This window comes from Pezoporus wallicus, unplaced genomic scaffold (assembly GCF_028554395.1).
Source record: "Pezoporus wallicus isolate ANWC-B61680 ecotype Strahan unplaced genomic scaffold, APGP_CSIRO_Pwel_v1 contig_6814, whole genome shotgun sequence".
NCBI lineage: Eukaryota > Metazoa > Chordata > Aves > Psittaciformes > Psittacidae > Pezoporus > Pezoporus wallicus.
Genome location: NW_026639755.1, coordinates 2,963,269 through 2,980,621, shown reverse-complemented (window position 1 = coordinate 2,980,621; position 17,353 = coordinate 2,963,269). Strand labels below are relative to the sequence as shown.

Genomic DNA, 17,353 nt, shown 5'->3' with positions numbered 1-17,353 from the left:
CACTGGAAGAACTTTTGCGGGGGTTTATGGTAGCTGGTTTGTTCAGCTGGCTCAGTTGTCTTCAAGGCTCTTGTACAACATGAGTGGTTTTGTTGCAGTATTTAGGAAAGCTGCGTATCAGTACTATTAAAAACAGCTGGGGAATATTAGACCTCCTTTGACGTGCTTGACCAGATTAATAAAATAAGCAAAGATCATTTTCTAGAATGCAATTTTTGCACCATTTGAAATTATTGCATAGGTAATAGTCCACCTTCTTTTCCAAAAGGGCAGAAAATCTGTTTCTTAATATTAGTTAACCCCCTAGTGAGACAATTTGGCTCTTGGCTGAACCAGCCCATGTTGGGCCACTTGCAATAGCTTCTAGAAATGGTTCCTACTAGCTGCACTGCTGCAGACCTGCAGTATCAGTTACAGTAGGTAAGTCTGGGGGTACCTTTGCCCTCATGGTTTGCCCATAACCCAGTCCCTGCTGCTGGTCTCTATGAAGCTGGGCTCTTCTGGGTGCATAGCTACATCACAGACAGGCTAAAACGTCCTTGCTGCTGCCAGCCCAGCTTGCAGAAATAGGATTCACTTCATCTGCTGTAAGATGTGTCACTGTATTTTACCCCAAAGAGTAAACCGAATGTACATTTTACACAGTTGAATTATAACATTTCATGAAGATTGTCCTGAATGTAGAATTTACCGTCTCTGAAATGTGGTTCTGCTCTGGGCGCGATGTCCTCCAAGCCAGCAGTGCAACCTGGTTGCACGCAGCTGGCAGTGGGAGCTGGCACAGGCTCTTCTTTCTATATTTTTGCATACAGCCATTTTTCAGAAGCTGGTCTGCACTTTACCAAAGGAGTTACTAGTATGTACTTGAGACATTAATTCCAGGTTATATGGTTTCCCTGAGAATTGCCATCTGTCATGCCTTTCTGTCTGGAGGTCACTCCAAGTTACCTTGGGTTGGTATCCTAAAACAGTAGGTTGAAAGGATAAACTGTGTGCTTTGTCTTTAACCCTTAGTTATCCTTTTCCCTTTCAGCACCCTCCTTGATAGGTATGGTAAGGAAGGACTGGGCTTCCCAAAACAGCATTGCCCTCTCCTGGCAAGAGCCGGACTTTCCCCATGGAGCAATTCTGGACTACGAGATCAAGTACTATGAGAAAGTAGGTCTCACTTACAGCATCACCCAAACTCAGATCCTAAAGAGCAATATGTTTTGTATTTCTAATATCTTAAAAAATACTTTAAACTTTTCAATTGGTCCCACATACAATGCTGTATAATTATAAGGTTTATTCTGTACCATTTTTTGTAGTTTTACTTCTAACTTGTTAATTACTGTCTTGTTTCACATCAGAATCAAGTGCAGCAGCAAGCAGGCATTAGATATACCTGTCCAATAGTATCTACATTTATGATCATGGGTAAATGGATCATATGCCTGAACATATTTTGATTTCTGGACTGTGAAAACTTCACATTAGAGTGACCCTGAAGCAAAACAGTTGCGGTGAATGACAATGTGATTTCATTTTGTGGCATTATTTAGCAATAATCTGTTCTAAAATGATAGAATGAACCAGCCTTTTTTAAAGGGTTGCAAAAGGTTACAAGAAAGAGAAACTGCATGGCATTCATGTAAAATTTCTGGAATTCTGTCAAAATTGGGTGATTTCACAGAAAAGAGAGCAATAACATGCATTGCAAGTAAGAGGTACAAGGTACATGTGCACAGCATGTCTGGTGAACACATATTTTGGAGTGTGCTTCTCCCAAACCACAAAACACGTTTTGCCATTTCCAGTTTACTACAGGGTCTTGTGCCACTATAAAATCTAGTGCTAATCAGTGACTTCACTCCTAAAGATATGCACAGGAAATTTTTGCTGTCCATACCTTAAAAGGTTGCCTGGTAAGTCAGTTTTTGCTGTTTGTCTGCCCGCATCCGAAAGTCACAATGGAACTAATGCATATGTAAGAAGACCACAAAGAACGGAAATATAAGCCAAGTCATGAAAGAAAGATTTGGGTTTCTTAGGCTCTATAAATGTCTGAGAATTTTCTTCCTTGGTTGCATTTCTCTATTGAGATGATGCAGCTTTAATGATGCAGGAAAAAAAAAAGAGTAAATTGGGAAAAAAAAAACATAAATAAATATCACAGCTACAGGTTGGGTGGAGAAGAGATTCAGAGCAGCAGTGTGGAGAAGGACTTGGAAATGTTGCTCAATGAGAAACTGAACATGAGCTGGCTTCAGTGTGTGCTTGCAGCTCAGAAACCAACCATATCCTGGGCTGCGTCAAAAGGAGCGTGATCAGCAGGTGGAAGGAGGTGATCCTGCCCCTCTACTCTGCTATCGTGAGACCCCATTTACAGCACTGTGTGCAGTTCTGGCGTCCTCAACATAAAAAAGGACATGGAACTGTTGGAACAAGTCCAGAGGAGGCCACGAGGATGATCAGGGGCTGGAGCACCTCCCGTATGAAGACAGGCTGAAGAAGTTGGGGCTGTTCAGCCTGGAGAAGAGAAGGCTGCTTGGAGACCTCATAGCAGCCTTCCAGTGTCTGAAGGGGACCTATATGCTGGGGAGGGACTCTTCATTAGGGACTGTAGTGACAGGATAAGGGATGATGGGTTCAAACTCCAACTGGGAAAGTTTAGGTTAGATATAAGAAAGCTCTATGTTCTGAGCGTGGTAAGGCACTGGAACGGGTTGCCCAGGGAAGCTGTGCATGCTCCATCGCTGGGAGCATACAAAGCCAGGTTGGACAGAGTCTTGGGTGACATGGTTTAGTGTGAGGTATCCCTGCTCATGGTAAGGGGTTGGAACGCAGTGATCTTAAGGTCCTTTCCAACCCTAACTATTCTATGATTATGTATGCATAACATAGCATAGCTTTCTGTTGTATTCGGTTCTGTTCCATTATCTTCCATTCCATTTTTGTTCTGTTCCATTCCATTCCATTCCCTACACTCACAATGAGTTGTACAATTAGGAGAATATTATTTACCCGAAATGCCAAGGAAATTTCAGCACCAGAAGCACTTTCAAAGACACAAATCAGAACGATTATAGGTGGAAAGAGTGTTTTATTTATAAATAGTTATTTTAGTTGTCTCGGTTTGGTTTGGTTTAGCTTAGTTTAGTTGATTTCAGTCTGGTTTAGTTTAGACCCTTCACTTGAGCTGGAAAAACCTCCCTTGCAGCCTGACAAAGGAAAGGCAGGGCAGGAGCGGTGCCTTGGTGGTGCGAGAGCAGTGCAGGAAGCAGCCAGCCAGAAAGGGCCAGGGAAGAGCTGACAAGGGGTGGTGCTCAATGCTACAGAGGACAGCAGCGAGTCCCGGGGCCACGCTGGGGCCACCGTGGGAGTCCAGGAGGCTGCCTCCCCCGGATGCGGGGCACGAGGGCCACCTGCGTGGAGCACGAGCAGCTGCCTTTGGGACACAGTGAGCCAAAGGAGCCCCATGAAGGGGCTGTGCTCGGCTGCGGAGGAAGGCAAAAAACCCCAGGGCCGCTTGCTAGTCCAGCCTGGGGAGAAAAAAGCCTTCCCCCCCCCAGCTGCAGGACACGAGGGGCCACCTTCGTGGTGCACGAGCACCAGGCGATAACGCAGCCAGAAGGGCCCCAGGAGCCCTGACAAGTGGTGATGCTCGGTGCTCAGAGGAAGGCAAAAAACCCCCGGGGACCGGTGCCAATCTGCCCCGGGGGAAAATTCCTTCCTGACCCCAGTGCTGGCGATCGGCTGCTCCCTGAGCATGTGAGCAAGACCTGCTCCTGGTCCACACGCTGCTTATGCCTCTGAGGGGACAAGGGGACGCTGGCACTGCCTTTTCTGCCTCCTCCTGGAGCCATCGCAGGGGCTTCCAACACCACCAGAACGCCAATGGTCTGATGACTCCCCAGAGCAAGAATCTTCCTGTGCTTGGCAGTGGAGCTCCAGAGCACTGGGGGAGGGCACTGAACCAACTGTGCATCCTATTTCTTCCGGCTGCTACCACTCTCTCCCCAGGACATTAGGATGGTGAGCTCCCCGACGACTGAAGCAGGATTTCCATCCATCCATCTGTCCATTCATCAGACGAGCTTTGAGCATGGCCCCTCCAAGAGCTGCAACTGCAGCAGAGAACCTCCTGCAGCTTCAGGATCCCTCCCTCAGCAGCCTCCTCACCTAATTCCCTGGTGCTGAGGACATGAGGGTGGTGAGCTCCCCGACGACTGAAGCAGGATTTCCATCCATGCATCCATCTATCTATCCATCCATCAGATGAGCTTTGAGCATGGCCCCTCCAAGAGCTGCAACTGCAGCAGAGAACCTCTTGCAACTTCATGCAGCTTTGTGTTTCCTCCCTCGGTTCCCCCCTCACCTAATTCCCCAGTGCCCAGGAGATGAGGATGGTGAGCTCCCCGACGACTGAGCAGGATTTCCACCCATTCATCCATCTGATGAGCTTTGAGTGTGGTCCCTCCAGGAGCTGGCACAGCAGCACCGAACCTCCTGCAGCTTCGTGCTGCTTCAAGTGCTCCCCCCATCAGCTCCCTCCCCCTCCCAGTAATTCCCCCGATGCCTCAAGGGCTTCCTCTCGGATGCCCTCAGGCTGCCAGCTCTGTCCTGGTGGCAGCGCCGGGCACTCTGGCAGTGGGAGAGGGGAGGGCGCTGGACTTACACTGCCCCAGAGCATTGTGATGCTGCGTTGCCGGGTGCTGGCGCTATGACATGGGGGTGATGGTTACCGATACCCAGGCTGACCCAAGCAGTGATCTAACCCTCCTGGGTAACTGCCCCCAGTTTATATAGTGGGCATGTTGGAGCAAGTCCAGAGGGAGGGCCACGAGGATGATCCAGGACTGGAGTGCCTCCCATATGAAGACAGGCTGAGAAGTGAAGGCTGCGTGGAGACTTCATAGCAGCTTCCAGTATCTGAAGGGGACCTACAGGGATACTGGAGAGGAAGTCTCCATCAGGGACTGGAACGCTGGAATGGGTTGCCCAAGGATGTTCCGGATCCACCAGCCCCAGTTCCAGCACCCTTCCCACCGCGGCCCTGCCGCCTATTCCCCTTTGCCCAGCATGCCTTGGAGAAAGGCTTTTGGAGTGCTGGGCATGTGGCAGGGCTGTGTATTTTCAAAGCAAAAATTGAGAATCATTTTCATCTACCCCATTATTTTTAGTGCAGTGTATGATATACACTGGAGATAAAGATGCTGTATGGAAGAATAAAGATCCAAATTCCAAGGTTACACACATTACTTCAGTGCTTATAGGTAATTGATTGATTTTTTTCAAACTGATTATGTTGACAGAATTCAGTAAGAAATTGGTAGTGGTTTATCTGAAGCACCATAAATCACCAACTTCTTTGGACACAAGAAAAGCAAGAAAAATGCTGCAAAATATGAAACATAGGTACTGCTTGACGGCAAACAAACTGCTAGGGTTAGAAAACTCATTGTATCACTGTACTTCCTATAATGCACCCTTTTTTCAATGCTGTTCCTTTATACCCCTCTAACTTCTGCAGACACCGCAAGTATTTTCCCATGATCTTTCTAAACTACTGCTCACCTATTCAATTCAGACTTGCCCCACATTCTTAATTTGCCTTTCAAAGACCACTTTCTCTCCAACTAAGGTCAGTTTTGTAGAGTGTCTGGAAAGATGAGGTGGACTCCTCATTTATAGTCCGATCATTACGTTAACAACTTCCAACTGTTTACCAGGAGATAATGTACATAGGAATCTCTGCTCTTCCTGGCTCTTCACCAAATCATGAAAATAAGCCATTATATTCACTAAGAAACTATATGAAAAAAAAGGTAATTACTTAGAAATTATTCGAAACAGCACTAATTCCATCACAGTATTTTTTTTAATTTACTTTTTTTAAAATTTCGTTCTTTTTTAGTTTATGTTTGGGTTTATCCAGCACTCCGTTTTATCTTTACATGGGGGTGCCAAAAAATCCTTACATATCCAGAGATCTATGGAATATTCACTCAGTATTTTGCAGATCTGAGTATCTGAAGGGAGCCTACAGAGATGCTGGAGAAGAGCTCTTCATCAGGGACTGTAGCGATAGGACAAGGGGTGATGGGTTTAAACTTAAAGAGGTGCAGTTCAGGTTAGATATAAGGAAGAAGTTCTTTAATGTGAGGGTAATGAGGCACTAGATCAGGCTGCCCAAAGTAGTAGTAAATGCTCCATTCTTGGTGGTGTTTAAGGCCGGGTTGGACGGAGCCTCAGGTGATGTGGTCTAGTTTAAGGTGTCCCTGCCTATGGCAGAGGGGTTGGAACTGGATGATCTTAAGGTCCTTTCCAACCCAAACCATTCTGTGATTTTAGGATTCTAAAATACCCAGAATGATAACATAACAAAATCTTGTTTGGCTTTCTATCTCTCTCTAAAAATTAAATGTTGAGAAAAGAGCAAAACATTGTGAGCCAGTTTTGTACAGCTTTTCAGCCGAAAATGCAGTGAACATAGCATGACCTAGGCCTGTGAGGAAAACAAAAATACCTAGACATTGTCCAAGGTGCTATGAGTTTCTGTCACAGTAAGGAGAAAAAGTTTTCCGTTGCTTGAATAGTAATGTGATGTAACCAGAAAGAGAGTATAATGAGCCTGAATTAATGCTGTATGTTGAGTCCTGGTAGCTGAAATACCTTATTTCCAGTAGATTGTGAATCATTCTGAAAGCTATTTAGTTAGCAACATTTGTCACCTTACATGATAAGTGAGTCTTTACAGCAACACCCAGGGAATTCTTTAAATGTTTTACCTTAGACCCCTAAGAGGTACTCTGAAAAGTATTTCTTCATAGACCTGCTTTGGAGTCTTCATAGATACTACATATTTGTGAAGTATCTTTGTTAATACAGGCTGTCTGCCCTATTCTGCAGTCTGTTATCTATCCGTGAACAGTCTGCAGTTTGTTATCTATCCATGAATAGACCAGTACTTCTAGAAGAAAAACATCTCTCATAGGCAGTATTGTCTTTCCCTTTAAAAATCAAACTCCAGATATCAGTATAACCTCTGTTTCATTGCTGATAGTAATCAACTTTACTTTTATACTTAAAACAATTAGACACTGCCCAAAACTTGTACTTTTTGAAAGATTCCAGGACATTGTAATCTATTTACGTCTCACCAAAAAGGTTGCATGTTCAAGTCAGATGGAGGAGTGGGATAAGATATGGCCTTGATACAGCCTTGTAATGATGCTTAGGTCCTTCCGTAGGGATTCCCTCAAGGATAAGGAAACAGTAAAGAGTACATAGTGGATATAAACCATACCAGCTCCATTTGAGGTTGTGCAGCTGAGCTGGAAAATGCTTATTCCTCCCCTTTTCCACCCAAACCCTTAAAGTTAATCATCAAAAATTAATGCTCCCTGAGAGCTGTATTAAGCATACCAAGCCGTGTATGTATCACCAACTGTATTAAGTTTGTTCTCCCATATGGCCCGAATACACAGCTGGATTGTATTTTCTGTTACACACGAGATAATGTATAATTAGCTGAGAAAGCATGTCTATAGAGAAGAGATTTTAATGGGATATACCCAAGTACTATCCCAAGGCATTGCAATGACATCTCCAGAGTATCTTTTGCAGCAGGATGTAGGATGGAGGGGCTGGCTGATGTTTCTTTGCTTTCTTGTCTTTTGATGAAATTTACACTAAAGCCAAATCCCTTTGGCAGAATACTTCATTTTGTTGACAAAGTCAATTTGCAACTCACAGGCAGTTTTCACTTCAATATTTTAACCCACCTCCATATGGCAGTGAGTGCATAGGACGTGTAGGATGTCAGGTATGACTTTTCCTCCATTGCAGGATTATTTAGAGTTGAATTCATAAATAAAAGAGAGAAAATAACTGAGCAGTAGAGGCAAGAGGGAAATTAGTTTTCCAATGGGATTTTAAAAAGAGATGGAGAGTGATGATGCAGAGGGATAGAGGAAAGTGTCAGATTTAAAGAATTAGAAAGCAGTATGACCTTGTTAATTTTTCTATCAGTCTACAGCTGTATTAACTCATACAGAAAACAACGCTCCTTCTTAAAATCTAATATTAAAATAAACATCACTATTTCTTTGAATATTCATTAATATGAATTTAAATGAGCCATCCTGAATTCGAGTTGTAAAATACAGACTAGATGTTGAGGTAAATGACTTCATAGGAATTGTGTGAGGATTTAAGAGTATCAACACATAATGTTTTGAATGACAGAATTATTTTTACAAAAATTAATATGGAAAATTATAAGCACAAAAGTAATATTGTCTTTCAGGATAGTTTGTCTGCAGTAGTATCCTGTAGTATAAAGAAAATCTGTCTAGAAATACATGCACCATATTATTTCAAAGCCACAGAAGTGTGTATGTACAACAGATTACATTCTCTGCACTTTGATGACAAAAAGATGTGGCTCTCGGTGCATGTACAGATGAAGATGTTTTTCCCTGCCTGTTTTTTTCTACAGGTTCTGAGGAACAGATAATTTTGTGCTATGCTCAGTATCACACTAGACAAGCACAGGAATAGCACAGTCCTGGGGGCCTTCAGAATGCTTCAAGCTCATTTTCACATACGTGCCCAAGTTGCTTTATTCCAGCTTTCCCCCCCCCCCCGTGAACTGCCAGCACAGGGTATGTGACTTATCCCATTTTAGGACAACAGATGTTCCCCTGTGTCTTCTCCAGCTAAGGAGATATTTCGTTATGATCTTCTCAGATTAATTCAGTTCTGCTCAGAAAGAATCTGATCCTGTTTGAGCATCACCTGGAATCTGACCTCCATGAACAGGAGTCAGTAGACAAGATAAGGACGTTTCTTATAAGAAGCCATGGCATGTAGATCAGAAAATCCTCTGAATTTCTCGGTGGCATTTTGGAAAGGTGAAGTAAAATCAGTCATTTCTAAAGCCCTATGCCTTTCTGTGAGGTGCATGTGACATGTGATGTTCGTTGACCCCCAACCTCCCAACTACTTAAACAGCTAAACCACTCCAATCTTTCCATTTCTTTCATTGCAATTTTACATAATGTTTAACTGAGTTAGAAAGATTACATTTTTTCAGACACAACCATGTTACAAGTTCCCCATTTCCCTTAAGTACCAGCTATTACTTTCTTGGTTCAGATTTTGCTTTTATGTTAGATTTTTAAATCATGAAGAATAATATACGCACCATCTCCAATCCACATGAGGCTGAAAAGAGCCTGCAGGGTGTGTGGCATTATTCATGAGCAGGCAGAGTTCACTGGGTACTGCTGTGGCTGGATTGCTAGCATCCACTGGCTCTTACTCCGGGCATGTTCTTTTATTGTTGTTACATCTACCATAGTATGCTTGATAACCTTGCAAGCTTCCTGACTATATTTTAAAGTCAACATCAGTGACAGGACTGGGGAACAGGAAAAGGCTTATAACAATAGTGATTGAGCACTTAATTGCCTGGGCAGTCAGGAAGCATAGGAGCGCTATGCTGGTAGCGTTGAATGATTAGCTGGGTGATTTTTAGCCTCATGCTAATCATTCTCTTTTAAAACAAAACACTTTGCTCCTGTAATATTTTTCAATTATTCAAATTATTTGAAGTATAAGTAGCAATCTGCTGCCTACAAGTGAAATGTTTCTGATGTGAGTAGGAAATTTAGTGCTCATGCAAGAATACATTTTCATTACATTTTCAGCACGTTCTTACGAAAACAAGAGCATTGAGTAATTTGGATGCGTAAGAGCTTTTAGATAGCAGTATTAAGCAGACCTTAGTATTTGTCCATAGCTGCAGGACCAGATCAGCATGTCACAGTGAGGCCCCAGGGCTCCAAGGAGTGCCTTTGGCATTCTCGTCCGTTCAGAGCTCCTGGGGAATGAACTATGTCTGGTGAATGTTTTTAAAAAGTAATCACTACAAATGTGCTTTGGGAGATAATCATTAAAATGAGATCTCCTAGCTTATTTTAGCATGGTAAGTGATGTTAAACAAGCTTCTCAGTTTTTCTATTCCGCTGTTATTAACCTAGTTTCCCAAGGGAAGAACTGTAAAGACCTTACATTCTAAAAAGAGAAAAAAATAGTTCTCAGAACTGTTGAAAGCTACAGTGAATAATTATGGGACTCTCTGAGCAGATATAATTTTTGCCTGCAGGAAAGAAACTATGGACCTTGCAGCAGCCATTATTAATGACACTGATATAATTCCTATTAGGAGAAAAAGAAATCTGGCTTCTAAATATCAACTGCATGCAGCAATGGGTTTATCAAAGAAGTTCTGAGCTAGGCATTCTCAATTAGGTGCCTGGTTTGGCTAGCCTCCTAATAGTTGTTGTCAATTATTTAGAGATAGCTTCTAAGCCTTTGTATTTAATAATAAAGTAGCCTATAGAGCTATTACTGTTGTCATTCCTGCTGAACCAAAAAATCTGAACGAGAAATATAATGTTGTTTAAGCAAGCCTAGTGGATTTAATTTAACAAAAAACATAGTTCAGTCTCTGCTGATCTTCTATTCTTGTCTGTAGCCAATACCATTTTCCCCAAGGAAAATTGCATGTACAAAGCTTATTCCAGTAAGTGCTAGAAGAGCTGCACAAATGTAGTAAAAGTGCATTAATGGTTTTGAATAAATGGTTTTCAAACTCTTTTAAAGACATAGGTATAGGAGGTATGCAAACTGTTGCAAGACAAAAAAGCACAGCTAGTTCATACTTCAGAGTAAGCTAAGAAAGCTAACTCCACTGATGGCAGAGATTGGTTCCTAATAAAAGGAATTATTAAACATTTTTTCTAGACATTAATAATTTGAACTTCAGAAAAAAATAGTCTTAAAAATAGGTTACTGACACAGCAAGAATAATATTAGCTGCAGGAATCAGTTATTAATCCTAAATGTGATTAGGTAGGGGCAAAAATCAAAACCATCTATTTCATAGTGCAATAAGCTTCAGCTACCTCCGGAGGAGAAACTTCAGATTATTTTGATAAACGTATGGTAAAAAAAGAAATGTCTCTTCAGAGAGACTATATCAATTGCACAAAAGAAATTGGTAAGGAGTTTAACATGTTTTATCCTGAATTAACAAAATAGAGGGTGTACTCTCAAAGCATTTTATCGCTATTGTTGTTATTGTCATTGCTGCTGTTATTAACTAGTTGCGGTGTGGTCACTTTTGAGTTTAGGTGCAGTAAGTTTTAGTAGCAGCTGAAGCTAGACATGTAGTTCCCTGAGGTATCTTAACAGACATTCAGGAGTCAGACTTCAGGGTTGAATGTTTAACACATTTTTACAGAAAGAATAATGAGTTTCATGAGCAGTGACCTAAACATAACCAGTGTAGTTGCCAAGAGATGGTCATCTAAGCAAAAAATATTTCCTTATTTGTAAGTTATCTATAATATTCAGGTCACCATTTCTCTAAAATATGTCAGAAAGTTTCCTTTAGAACTTCTTAAAATAAAAAAATAGCTTAAAAGTCCCCAAAAGTCTTCATCTATGAGCCAAAACTGTTTTAAAAACTGAAACTAGGATAGTGTTTTCGTAATACACAAACTACTTCCTGTTAGTAAATTATTCTTTTGCAACCATAAAGGTGGATTCACAGGTTAAATCAAGAAGATATGTACTTCGAGACATAAGTGAAGTTTCATGTTATCTAAATGTGAAGGACTGTTCCAATATGAGGTATCATTTTAACTTAGTTTTTTCCTGCAATCCCTCACATGTTCAGGAGATATCTGGGGAGGTACAGGTAGAGATGTGTGTTTTGAGGGGCAAAGGGGAGAAAACAGAGAACTTCCTATTTTTTTTTAAATCTTCTTCTTAGGCTGCATTGCAGCTGCACACTCACCATGCAGAAGGACAGCTTGTTGTTAGTTTTCCACTTTTAACAGGGTTTGTTTTCCACACAGAAATGTACACAAAGGCACTGACTGCATAATGTGAGCAACTGCTTTTTTATTCTGTTGTGATGTCCCCAAAGCAGTCATTTTGAGGGAAAGGAAAAAATATTGAGAGGGAAAGAGGAAGCTCTTTTAAGGAAACCCATTCTGTTTTCATGCAATAGAACATACTATTTCCATTTTTAATATTTATATAAACATTTTGCCCCATATTATATAAAAACTGTGGGTTTGGCTGGGTGGTTATTGAATGTACAATGAACATTAGAGGAGCTTTTCATTTAAATACATGAATTTGTTAGCCAACTTGAATTCATAGAAAGGGTATGTTATTCAGTACCACGTAGGCTTGTTAGTTTTGTATCCTAATAAACTAATGGATGTTTGTTCTGTTGATTTAGGGAACCATAATGTAAAAAATCTCCTTTTTTAATGTATTAATAGTTTCAAAGTGCCCTTTCTTGATGTTCTTGTCAGGGAGGCTGAGTTAACAACCTATTATTATGTACTCCTTACTGGGCTGTTAATAGCTTTAGAGTCTTTTGCAGGAATTCACCTGCTCCTCATAAACGCATTTATGTTGCTTTAGGAACTTCACCAGGTTGATGCATCTTGTATTTGCAATGACCTTGCACAAACTGTCTGGTTTTCTTGCATATACTTCCAGAAGTACTAACATAATGTAGTAACACTAAGGCAGTTCTTTAGTGACTGAGACAGCTCTTCCTTTTTAAAAGGGTATTGTCACCTGTCTGTTTAATTTAAGAAATTAAACAAAACAAAACAAAAAAAATCAGACTTTTTTGGTTCATCTTTGCCAACTCAAAAAGATATTATTTCTGCTAAAGTTAGTAAAACTAGAAATAGGCACTTTCCTGATACAAATACAGGAACAAAACTTGTTTTGTCAGTTTTGGAAGTGTAAAATCAGCGTTTTTAGTTTCCTTGCTAGATTGTTAACTTTGTCCTTTGATATCCATGTTAAACTAATTGGAAAAATATTTTGATTTTTGCTTTTTAGTCCTGATTAACTCACTGAGGTGTTTGAAGAAAACATAAATTTAAGTAATATTCTGTCTTTATTGCTGATGTAATGCCAGGATTTGCTATATAGTCATGATGCCACAGATGAATTCAGCCCTTTGGAGTTAATGTTACAAGATAGATGTCTGCTGAATCCCGGCACTGAGACACAGAAAGATGCACACACATGCTCACAAATATACAAAGAATGTAATATCTCAGTGACTTTTCAATAGCTGTTGATATATTTATAGTTGAAGAGGTTTGCATAATGAAAAACTCTACGCAACCTCTACGGATTACCCCTATATATAGATTAGCAGGTTCCCCCTTGCTTCTCATTTATGATTTGTATTGGAGTGATTAAAGTCAAACTACAGGTAGTGTCAAACTTTGTATTTTATGGCCAAAATTCTTCCTCCAGAATTGCTTTTTGTTGAGTGGTGTTGAAATCTGTATTAATACTGTCAACGTTATTCTGTAAATCCAGATTTTCTTTGAAAAGGCAAGTGTCTCAAAGAACTGTATATATAGTTAGCATGTGAAAGACTCATTATCATCTAACATTCATGTAGATTTAAATTAAGCTTAATGACCAGTCATTTATTCCGGATCCACAATAGCAATCTGAATCAATTTCATCTATAAAAGTATTTTACTAACTTAAATAAAAGGGATAGCTTTATTAATATCACTGAACCACAGCTGATAGCTCTCTTATGTGCATCCATAAGCCAAGTAAACAACTAGGAATATTTTTGCTCTAAGTATGGCTTGTTTCCTAACTCCTGTATATCAATAAGGATCTTTTCTTTATTTGCCAGGTAGGAAATATCCACTAATACATGTGTACATTAGTCTGCTCTTCTAAGAATACAAGAATCTTCTTATCTAGAAGATTCAGCCTGGGTTCTGACCAATCTTAAAATAAGCCCAGTTACTTTACCTGTCCTAACACCCCTGAAAGGATGAAATACATTTTTAAAAGAAGTGAAATTAGGCAGTTTTTGTCACCAGCACCATTAGAGCTGGGTTTTTTATACCTGACTCAGTGCTGTACCAATTATATTGTAACAAGTCAACATCGCTGTAGAAGTCTTGTGAAAAATTGGATCATTGCTCTTGTATTGAAATTCCACTTCAGTTGTAAGATGCTTCCTTATGTCTTCACACTTCAAGGTGAAATAGGGGAATGACCATTTTGGGTTCTGCCATGACGGAGCAGCAGTTTTGTGTGTACAGCTGTGATTTTACCAATGCTGATAATGTTAGGCATGAGAAACTTGCCCTGTCATATGTCTCAGCAATTTAGAGAACTCCAGGTGTTTGGACTGTGGATTTTGCATTGCAGTTTTTTTTACATCACAGGAGTTGTCCCTTTTTTGTTATCTTTCATACAGGGTCTTGCATTTTCAATTTTAAAATTTCATTATCCAGTGACCTACTTCCTGTCTGTAACTAGAAGTACTGTTCCTATGATGTACAGAGATGCGCTGAGTTTGACTGAACAAATGGATATTCATGATTATTCACAACAAAAAAAATAAACAAAACCAAACAGTATTTTTAAAATAAATAATTTCTGTAATTAAATTAAATAATTTTTTTTATTATTTTTTTAAATTAAATGTGTTACCTAGCAACGGTTTGGAAGCCACAAGCAAATTTGGATCAAAAATAAGTGAATTCATGGAAGAAAGTCCTTGAGCTGTAAAACATAATGAAGCAAATTTAGTTAATTCAGAAACCCACTAATGTGCACATTGCTGGACTCTGGGGGAGTGTTAAAGGTGAGTGTGGGGAGAAGGAACCTGTACCGCTCATATGGAGTCTCGTCTACAATAGTATGTACAAGACCTAATTCAGAAATTTGGACTATGACTCCCATATACCAAAGGAATGAGTTGGGAATTAGCCCACTGGCTGTGTGTACCTAGTACTTTGGGCTTGTTTCACATAAAATTACAGAAGGCTTCAATCTTTACATTTTGCAGGATTGCATCTGTTTCCTGATGAGTTGTGTTTGTCAGCAAATCTGTGATCTCGTTTTGAAATACACCTTAGTGTCAGGTATCTTGAGAAGAAACTGTGCTTTGCTGTGCAAAGATGCCAGCAAAACTTGTAAGTGCTACTTGAGTTGATTTTTGCCATGAGTGGGCTAATTCATGCTCGCGGTAGTGCCTTGCTTTTTTCCAACTGAAAAAGATGCTGCAGGGGAAAAGAAAAATAAAATGAGTGACAAAATAAGAAAAATCTTCAGGGGCAAGTGGAGAGGCTGCGTTTTTATGTGCTTAAGTTAGCAAGGCTCCTGGAAATCCTCTGCAGAGGTTTTCACTGGTAAATATTTTTAATTAACAAATTTTATCAGAGTAGCTTATAGCTGCTAGTAAGGTGGAATTTAATATCTGCGCTTATCTGATAGGTCAAGTCATGTTCCCCAGCTCCCTTTATTATATTCTGCATTGCACCCTGTTCCATCACCAACTTAAGGCACAGACCTGTTGTTATTCCTTTCAGTTTAATCTCCTTGTCAATACAATCAGCAGAGTCCTATCTGCTGCTCTCACGCTCGGTGCTCCCATTTGGTCTGCCGTGTTAACCGCACAGCTTTCGCTCTGCCTGCCTCTCACCTCGTGCTGGCAAGAATGTGACCACTCATTTAGAGTCACCCTGTCATCATCACTCCTCATTTAACTTTCTTTTTTTCATGGTTTACCTCACATTAACTCATTTCTGCCTTCCCAGGTATATAATCCAATTAAATTGAGGTTTGGCTGGGTTTAGACCTTTCCATGTTTTCTTGATGATTGGTTATCTGTCCTTCCCCTTTTCTTGTTGACAGCTTCACTTTATATATGGAGAAAATGATGAGCTGACTGGCAGGCAATCAAAACATAAAATATTGAATGGCCAAATGGGTAAAGCAGCACTGCAGTCCCCAAACTGTTGCATCTCAGATTAATCACAATGGAGGTCAAGAAGGGAAGGGAGAAGATTACAACCTAAAGTGGCTGATGCCTTAAAATGCTGCAGGTTTCTTCTCTGAAGCAATTACGAGAGCCACCAGCAGTTTTCTGTGTGGCCCTACTTTTTCCTGTCACCGTTTTCATCTTAGTTCCTGTTGGTCCTCAGCTGTTTAAAATCACTTTTCTAAATTTACTTTAAGTTTGTTGGTCAGCTGGAAACTAAAGCTACAAGATTCTTAGGAAGTGTTTTCACAAGAGTATGAATAGTATCTTCCACTAGTATTTGTATTACTGTAGTTTTTCGTATCACTCTGTTGCAATGAGAATTTACATAATGCTGTTGAACATACTGTAATTAGAAAGTAATTTATGTTAGAAGGATGTTTTTGAACCAGTGACTGTTTTCTCTAATACCTGCTAAATATTATTGCTGTCATTCATGTTAATTGATACGCCCTAGGTCAAAATAATCACCTAAGAAAAAATCAGGCACAAAATTGGTAAAGACAGAGGGAGGCTTTCAAAGACAGACTGGTTTTCCCAGGTGTAGTTCATTTTACTGATTTTGATGTAATTACAATTCATCTACAAGAATCTATGTAAGATGAGAAGAGAGATCTGACTAGGGGCAATAGGCATTCAGAAACCGTATTATGGAAATACTTTATTGTGGAGAAAGAAAACAATTTTTGAGAATTATTGGGGACAAATTAGTTGTGAAAGGAATATAGGCAATATAAATCAAAGGCGGTTTCTGTAAACTGGAGCTGTGAGGGGCTGTGTTTTCCTTGGAAAACAGAGACAGTAAGTACAAACACGGTTAGCTGTTATTTGTCTTTAATAGATTCTACTTGGACTGATTAATCACATATTGATTATACCTTATAATTACCTACTGTCTTTTTCTAATGTGTATCAAAGCATTAAAGTTCAGGTGACTGGGAAGGTAATTAGGTGCCACCATATATATTCCATGAGAAAAGTAGGGAAGGTGTTGGAGATTTCATTTCACGATAGATCAGAGCTATGATTAAAAAGAATTCCTGTCTTCCAGAATCGTGGTCTTTCCTTTAAAGTAATGGTGCTTCCTCTGTGTGTCACACTGTGTATATCCTTCCAACTGATGTATCAAGGAAAGAGGAGAAATGTGACCAAATGATCTCATAGAAGATTCTTTTTTATAGTTGCTGCTTCTGTTTAAACATTGATAATGTCTGAATCATGGACCTCCAAATCTTTTTTACGTTAGTGTGGTACTTATTCAGCTTATGCATCGTGCTTTAGTGCACAGGAGAAAGACCTGGTCCCTGTGGTATATAGATTGAATCTCTATTAGTATTTTTCTGTTAAGTGATATGCTCTGAAAAGGCTAAGCGATATTTTATGGCTTAAGTACAGAATTTTCATGTCAGAGGACAATGGATATAAACTAGAAAATATATTTTCAAGCAGTTGATA

The 17,353-nt window shown here is 40.1% G+C and overlaps 1 protein-coding gene across 6 annotated transcripts in view; it reads left to right on the top strand.

Annotated features, from left to right (window-relative positions):
* Nucleotides 1–17,353, top strand: part of EPHA6 (EPH receptor A6) — a 467,936-nt gene that overhangs the window by 325,929 nt on the left and 124,654 nt on the right. For all 6 annotated transcript variants that reach the window (XM_057415936.1, XM_057415931.1, XM_057415932.1 and 3 more), the window contains one exon: nucleotides 1,034–1,158. In XM_057415936.1, coding sequence (XP_057271919.1) covers nucleotides 1,034–1,158 — 125 coding nt within the window. The remainder of the gene's footprint in view (nucleotides 1–1,033; nucleotides 1,159–17,353) is intronic.